The sequence below is a fragment of the Maniola jurtina genome, chromosome 6 (genome assembly GCF_905333055.1).
Source record: "Maniola jurtina chromosome 6, ilManJurt1.1, whole genome shotgun sequence".
Lineage (NCBI taxonomy): Eukaryota > Metazoa > Arthropoda > Insecta > Lepidoptera > Nymphalidae > Maniola > Maniola jurtina.
Genome location: NC_060034.1, coordinates 8273639 through 8281884, shown reverse-complemented (window position 1 = coordinate 8281884; position 8246 = coordinate 8273639). Strand labels below are relative to the sequence as shown.

Here is an 8246-nt window from a genome sequence, read left to right as displayed (position 1 = left end):
TTCTTTTTTAATAACTGCTTTTAGGAATCTGGGTTCATTTGAGAACATCCATGGTCTCGTGCAAAAATATATGTAAAATTCTACCTATAATTCCTCATTGTGTTAAACTTCGATCATAGATATTTATAAGTATATACGATTTTTTACCTTTATACTAGGTCTGTGGTGCCAAAAGCCTAAACACCAACTCTAACTGGACTTCGTCTGTGGTGGAGTTTGCTGGCGCGCGTGTTGTGGCTTTTTGGAGTGTTTTTTTTGTTAAAACTGACTGGAAAGCGCTCTAAGGGGGTGCCGTGAGTATGTCGGTGAGCGCCGGCACAGACGGGGTCCATACTTGTATTGTTTAACTAACTTGTTACAAATAACTACAAACTTGACATTGGCTAATCATTGTGAAAGCCAGACGAGAGAAAAAAAAAAACTCCAACTCTAAAGTGTGAAATGTGTCAAGCAATGTCAAGTGTCAATGTGTCAATGTGTGCAAAATTTTCATGCACCATTTCAAGCAATTTCAAGTTTTTAATTTTTCAAAGTGTAAACTCAAAACTGTAAACCAAGATTTTAAGCATACAATATTTTAGATATTGTTCTGTTTTTAAAGATATAAATTATAAGTTAAGTGATCAAAAAATAAGGTTCAGAAGATGTATTAAACATTACGTCTGATTGATTTAATAGTTTCTGTTCACGAAATTCGTAACAACTATTAAATACAAATAAACATGATTATGTTGCCTTCTGTTGCTTCTACACTTTATAGAAAATTCGGTAGACATTATGTTCAAGTAAAGCATTATAATTCTTGCGTTGCGGCGTATCGAGTATTACATCGATACAATGTTTTTACAGTAGATAAAAATAAACTGTACAGGTATTTTCATACATCTGTATATTTCTATGACAAAAGTGAAATAAAAGGTGTTAAGGATGTTAAGTTGAATGCAAGTGACCTAAAAGAAACAGAAAATGATGTAAAACAGAAAGCATTGGGTAACATAATAGTGAAGACCGAAACAGATGCTGATAATGTAGTCACTAAGGTCACCATAGAGAAGCCTAAGGTGCAAGAACCTGAAGCAAGTGTGAAGCAAGCTGTTGCACCACCAAGTAAGCATTTTATTCAGTACCATTCTTTATAACTTTTAAAATAGTAAACTAAAGTGATCACATGAATATTTTAGAGAGAAAGAGACTTCTGATTGATTTTTCGGCTTCGTATACTGAACGTAATTTTATAACACCTATGCGAGCTATGACTGAGTATTTATTGAAGCAAACAGACCTAGAGAGTTTACCAAAGGTGCTCCGAAGAAGTCCATATGAGTCTGAACCTCCTATCACTGTGTACTACAGAAAAGATGTTGAAGCTAAAGCTATTGAGGTAAGTTTCTGCATGCCCTCTTGAAATATCATAATATAATATATTTAATGAACAGTAAGGGTAAGTAATCATTCTTTTTTACATTTTTAGACAGGAATGTTTCACATGGTTAAAATAATTTCTTTCTTTTATAAAAATTAGATTTGGGGTTCCAAAGATGCTCTTGATAAAGAGTTACTAAGAAGAGAGTTGGATAGAAGAAGATATGAACAAGGTAAAGATATTTCAGCGTTGAAACTATAGTGAGTGATTTCCATTATAAATATAGATGAAAATGTTTCTGCCATGCTGTGTTAGTTAGAAATACTTATATTTTGATTTAATAATAAGATCAAAATGGATTTTGTTGGATTGAGTTTCAGTTATTTATTGTAGAATACACCAATAAGTAAGCTTTCTGCGTAAACTGTAATTTCAGTAATTTTCAAGAGACAGTTAACAGATAAAGGACAATAGGTGGCTTGTTAGCCTCTTTGAAGATTTTTAGCTTATACTGACAAAAATATTAAACCAAAAATAAGCATGAAAAATCCCTTCAGATTACGTATTTGGGATAACCCAAGGAGGTCAAGTTATTCAGAATATACAAATGTTGAAAATAATAATGATTAGTCACAAAATGTGATTTCAGATGTATTTACTGTAAAAAGAAGACTCCGAAACTACAGAAGAGAAATGGGTCACAAGAGATTAAAACATGGCGTAGAAGAAATGGGATTAAAAACTGTTTCTGGCAGAGTAGTGTTGACAGCTATTGGAATGTAAGTCTTCTTTTCATAGTTTAATAAAAATTTCTCTAATTTAAAGATTCTTATTCCTTTTTATGGGTTGTACCTCAAAAGGAAAAACGGAACCCTTATATGATCACTTTGTTGTCTGTCTATCCTTCTATCCATCTGTTGTGTCAAGAAAACTATAGGGTACTTTACAGCCTTTTAATTTAGCATTTTAATTTCAGAAATGGATGTAACTTTGTGTTCAAGCTTTGTGCTTGGCTGTACACTGGATCACACAGCTTATTCTCCGAGTGCATACATTCTCTCGCTGATACTGTAAATCAATTGATTTTGGCTTATGGCATACATAAATCAGTTCAAGTAAGCTCAATCAATATATTTTTTTAAAAAATTTGAATAGTTATTTTATTGTTAGTAATTTTTTTAATGGGTTACATTTTATTTCACAATTCTGATGTTTTATAAATTGTTAAAAAATATGTTTTGATATGAATAATAATAAAAACTTTTTTTTAATCACAACCATATTAGATTGCTGATCCCGATCATCCATATGGCTATACCAACATGAGATATGTTTCTTCCCTCATATCTGGAGTGGGGATATTCTGTGTGGGATGTGGATTGTCCTACTATCATGGAGTCACTGGAATATTAGATCCACAGCCCTTGCATGATTATTACTGGGTATGTTTTTTTATTTCAAGATAGGCTTACGTTTGACAACAATTATGCTTAATAAAAAGCAACTATGAGGTCTAGGCTTGAGTGTGCCTATAGAAGATGCCTATTCACTCTTGTCTTGAAAATGATTATGATGAGAATATGATTACATGTTTAGTTCATTATTACATTGCTTAATAATTCTGACACCACTAATAGTATGTCGTTTTGTAGCAGTTTTGACATTTGGATGACAATTCACTAGAGACCAATTCGAAACAAAAAGACATCCAACAGCAAACTCTGTCCTCTATTGTATGTGTTTTATGTATGACTGCAGTGATGCTTTTGATAAGATTGACAACCAGAATAGCTAGTAAATTTATTTTTTATTTTTGTGTTTCAGGCTTACTTTGTACTCGGGGGAGCTGTAGTGTCAGAAGGTGCTACTTTGATGGTAGCCCTCAGTGCGATTCGAAAAGGCGCCAAGGAGGCCCACATGTCCTTGTATGAATATAGTAAGTTGTTTTAGAACTTTACTTTGGGAAAACTGTAAAAATCTGTGATTTTCTTTTAAGTGGAATATAGATAGATAGATAGAAACTCTTTATTGCACACAAAAACACATGTAAAGGATAACAACACAGTAAGAAGAAAACAGAAAAAAAACAATTGAAAAACAATATAGGTGAGGTTTTTGAGCTAGAGGTTAAATAAACGAATCGTTACAGTAATGCGGAGTTCGGACCCGTCGGTGAACGTGGTGCTGTTCGAGGACACGGCCGCCGTGGCCGGCGTGGTGGTGGCGGGCAGCTGCATGGCCATCTCGCAGTACACGGGCAGTCCGCTGCCCGATGCCATCGGCTGCATCCTAGTGGGCACGCTGCTCGGCGGCGTGGCCTCCTTCATCATACTGAGCAATGTTGGAGCCCTCGTGGGCAGGTTTGTCGAATGTGTACCTACTCATTAATTTATATATTTTATTTATGCATTTATACAGGTGTAACCAGAACCCTAGCAAAAGCTTAGCGATATTATTATACTACCTTAACGCAATCCAGTATCAATAACCATTTGCCTTATCCTTGTAATTTTAGGGATTTAGTATTTTTCAAACCCGCATTGTATAGCGTGCAAAACTCAGGCCAATGCCCCACCTACGACGCGGCAGTCGCCTATTTACAGAACATTCGTTGACCTCTAGCGTCAGTCAGATGTTTTATTTTGATTATAAAAATACGGGATTTTTGATTTTTTTCGTAATTTTTTTTAATGGTATCTCATCGGTAATCATAAGTACTACCTGAATTCGTATTTGCTAGCGTTCTGGTTACATCTTGTATTTTATACCATGTTTACTTATATGTATTAATTTTTGTAGGTCCATTCCGCAAGAGCAGTTAGACGAAATAAATAGCGTGTTAGAAAGGGATTTCATGATTCGGGCGATACATGACGTTAAGGGTATTGATATAGGAAGCAACCTTATTAGGTATAAGGTATGTAATGATTTTTTATATAATACATTATGATTTTTGAGAAAATGTGGTTATTTTAGAATTCTTACAATTATTATTATTTCAGGCGGAAGTGGATTTCGATGGCAGAGCACTGACTAGATCCTATTTAGAAAAACATGATCTAAATATGTTAATGGAGGTAAACATGCTTAAATTATAAAAAAATTATTAACAACAATCAGCAATAAATTGATATGAAGTCTTGATCCCAATAAGTGGGTAGCGATGGTAACTGCGCTTCCAGTTTCCACCAATCAGATTACTACAGTATCATACGACGTGATACCATCAAGCAATAGGTTGATTGGTTCATCGTTCGCATGCAGTGCGTTCTACATAACTTCATAGTAAGTTTTCTTAAAACAAGTTATACCGGTTGTAATTTATTCACATTTTATTTCAGGATATGAAAAAAATAGAAACGATTGATGACGTAGAATCATTCCTGCTCAAGCACGGTGAAAATATTGTTGACATGTTGGGCGGCGAGATCGATAGGATAGAATTGAAATTAAGGGTAAGTCCTTCCCTTGAAGTCCATACAGATGGTCTATATTGGGACTGCATGTCAACATTGGGTGCGGTTTCGAAGCAGTTATGCCAACTGCATCAAAACTGCAAGTCTACAGATCTTATTAATTATTATTATGATATTTTATTGTACTAATCTTCTAAAAATGTTTCAAGATACTTTGATAAGAAGTACAAAAGATATTTCAAAAATACTCCCTAATCAAGTAATCTTCACCATGTACCTAGTATTTTTTCATCATATTTACCCTTTTTAACTTTTATATTTTTTTTTTCAGAAAAAGTTCCCGCAAATTCGGCACTGTGATTTAGAAATATTATAATCGCATTATAACGGTAGTAGCTAGATATTGTTAATCAATGAAATATTCACGAGGATCCTTCGCTTGCGTACTGAGCGCCGTTATTTAAAAATACTGTTTTAAATTGATTGCAATAATATTTAAGAGTATTAGTATTGTTGATAAAGTCGGACCATAGATGTAGTTCCAGACACCATTGACGGTGTCTATTGCTAAGGACATTAATATTGGACAATGAGATGCTAACAGGGGCAGATTTGAGCCTGCACTCACACTTCATTCACAATTTCGTTGTTACCAACATAATAGCTGAAGCCCGCGACTTCGTCCGCGGGGATTTAGGTTTTAAAACCCAGTAGTAATTCTTTGATTTTCCGGTATAAAAAGTAGCCTATGTCACTCTCCATTAGTGTACTCAACTATGCATTAATGACACTCTTTCGCCACTCGCGCCGCGATTGTTTCGCTTGGATGTCTGCGACCATAGACAATACAAATTTTATTATTAGATGTCATATATTAGATGATAGATTATTATAGATGTTATATACTCGATCAATCCGTTTAGCTTGGATGACAAAACAAAACCGACATCAGATGGGAAACATGAAGTTCACACGCGAAGCTCACATTGTTTCTTAGCGTGAGTGAAGCCATTTATTGAGTAAAATACTTAATGTAACGACTAACAACATTAAAGTCCAGCACTCATTATATTTAGTAACCAATTTGATTATTGGTTTAAATATTTAGATTTTAACTATCTAAATCAGAGATTAAATCAACGTCTTTAGTAAAAGCGGGATGGGAGCGTTGTAAAACAAACACTTGACACGTCTTTTTGAAAAGAATTTGCAGAGACGCGCGCGAATAGAGATAGAGAAGGGAGGCGAGGGCTAGTGGATGCCAGCCGGCAAAGACGGCGCGCCCGCAAAGAAATTAAAGGGTACAGCGACATGAAACTGCACATTATTATTCCTACCCATCTAGAGAGCAACTAGACCAACCATTATAACTTAGAAAACCGGTTAAGTACGAGTCGGACTCACACAGAAGGGTTTTGTACATTATACAAGTTATTACTTATTTAGTTTTCATGTCGACCATTTTGAAATTTTTATTATTTGTTGGTGTAGCGGCAATAGAAGTACACACTCTGTGAAAATTTCACCTCTATGAATTACGGTTCATGAGATACAAACCGCTGACAGACAGACGGACGCATACTGGAGGCTTAGTAATAAGGTCCCATTTCGGGTACGGAACCCTTAAAAGAGGCAAATGATTTAATCATTTACGTAGGTAGGTACATAAAACAGAAGGTAAATATAAAGGAAAACGCATATTATATACTTACGTATTTCACGATTTAAATCTTTGGTCTAGTATAAATAATTTAGTGTTGAATGTAATGTTTAATGTAGGTACTTGAATATTATTGGTATAAAACTGTGATTTTTGTTGTATATAGATCTTAATTTGTAAGTATAACATACATAGCTATAAATCTAAAAATGTGTAAAATATAAACTGTAAATAAATGCTGTTAAATTACTTAAGTAACTATTTTATTCCAAAGAGCAAAGGCTCGGAGGCACGACACAATCTTTTATCCTGGATAAGAAGTAGCCTATGTCCGCCAGGGGATGTAAGCTAACACTATCTCATCAAAATTGGTTAAACTGTTGGACTGTGAAAAGGTAGCAGACAAACAGACACTTCCACATAAGATAGGCATAATAGGCAATACACAAGAAACTGTATGATGGCTTTGCAGCTGTCCTTATGCCTAAACACTATCCACTCAGCCCCAGGTAGATTTTTTTTTAAAGAATATTAGCCATGCTAATCATGACTAATACTCCCCTTTCCCCTCCAATTAAGCGTAAAGCTTGTGCCAGGAGTGGGTACGATAATAGTGCAACGGGTGGGGTTTGAACCGCCGACCTTTCGGAATTCAGTCCGCTCCTCAACCGTTGAGCTATTCAGCTGTCCTTATGCCTAAACACTATCCACTCAGTCCCAGGTAGAAATAATAGTCTACTTGGAATTATAATTTAATTGGTACAAAATATTCATTCACAATTCATTATGATAGTTATTTCGTCAGACGTAAAATAATAGTTAAATAAGAGTGAAAAATTACAAAAAAATTAAAGAGATTGTGTCAAGGAATCGATTTTCATTATTTTATCGATGTGTATAACATATTTAGCTAACCAACAGAACAGTCACCAAAGCAGTCTCAATAGCAGCTGACACGTGAAACAAACTCTTTGACCAAACCATTACGATTAAGATACACGATACTGAGTTCCATTAAAAAGCAAAGGCAAAATTATATTGTCTGTTAAGGTGCCCACGCACTCGAACTGAACTGCGTGTCGCGGCAGCGCCCCGCACGATATTCTCTCCAGCCGCGACGCGCTACGCGGTACGCGCGTCGCGGCTGGAGAGAATATCGTGCGGGGCGCTGCCGCAACGCGCAGTTCAGCTGCAGTTCAGTTCGAGTGCGTGGGCACCTTTTATATATGCGTAATCTCAATCTCCTATGAAATAAAATGGCAATCATAAAAAGTACAGGTAGTGTACTGGTTACTAAGTAAGTAGCAATTAGCATAATATCAATATATGATGCTACTTACCTAGTAGGTACCTATACCTAGTAGTAAAAAGACGGCACTTCGATTAAAGAGGTATGATAACCAAAAATTAAGATTAAATAAATGCTTTTTACATACCAAAATATTAATGCAACTGGAATAATAAGAAAATTGCAAGAATCGCAGTGAAAGAGAAGAGAACTCATAACCACAAGCACTCTGCCAAGAGTGAATGAATAAGGAGTTATGAATTTAACAATTTTTTTTCTACTGATCCATACATAATATATCAACAGGAAGAACAAAACATTGTTCGGCGAAAAGCTTATGTTTGATGTTTAAATAATGTCTCCCAGGGACTTGCCGTAGATTGATACAAAGCTTTGAGGCGGAAACAAGTTATCGGACGCGGCTGACCAACTCAACTTATAGGTATCTGGATGATAAAATGTGTGAACTTTACTAATTAATTATTATCGGACTTAAGTAACGGACGTGGTCTTGAGCAC

The 8246-nt window shown here is 35.3% G+C and overlaps 1 protein-coding gene across 1 annotated transcript; it reads left to right on the top strand.

Annotated features, from left to right (window-relative positions):
• The first annotated feature begins 463 nt into the window (after window positions 1-463).
• On the top strand, window positions 464-6688 carry LOC123866206 (zinc transporter 9). Its single transcript, XM_045907626.1, has 12 exons — window positions 464-1107; window positions 1182-1381; window positions 1523-1595; window positions 2013-2142; window positions 2340-2478; window positions 2650-2805; window positions 3188-3299; window positions 3513-3723; window positions 4163-4280; window positions 4366-4440; window positions 4705-4818; window positions 5111-6688. Exons 1-12 carry the CDS (start codon window positions 723-725, stop codon window positions 5153-5155), a joined length of 1758 nt encoding a protein of 585 aa, XP_045763582.1. The 5' UTR covers window positions 464-722; the 3' UTR covers window positions 5156-6688.
• Window positions 6689-8246: the final 1558 nt, after the last annotated feature.

Coding starts and splice junctions, on each gene's coding strand:
- LOC123866206 (XM_045907626.1), top strand. CDS start 723: ATGATTATGTTGCCTTCTGTTGCTTCTACACTTTATAGAAAATTCGGT. Junction 2,806..3,187: donor CCTTGCATGATTATTACTGG/GTATGTTTTTTT, acceptor TTTGTGTTTCAG/GCTTACTTTGTACTCGGGGG. Junction 4,819..5,110: donor GGATAGAATTGAAATTAAGG/GTAAGTCCTTCC, acceptor TTTTTTTTTCAG/AAAAAGTTCCCGCAAATTCG.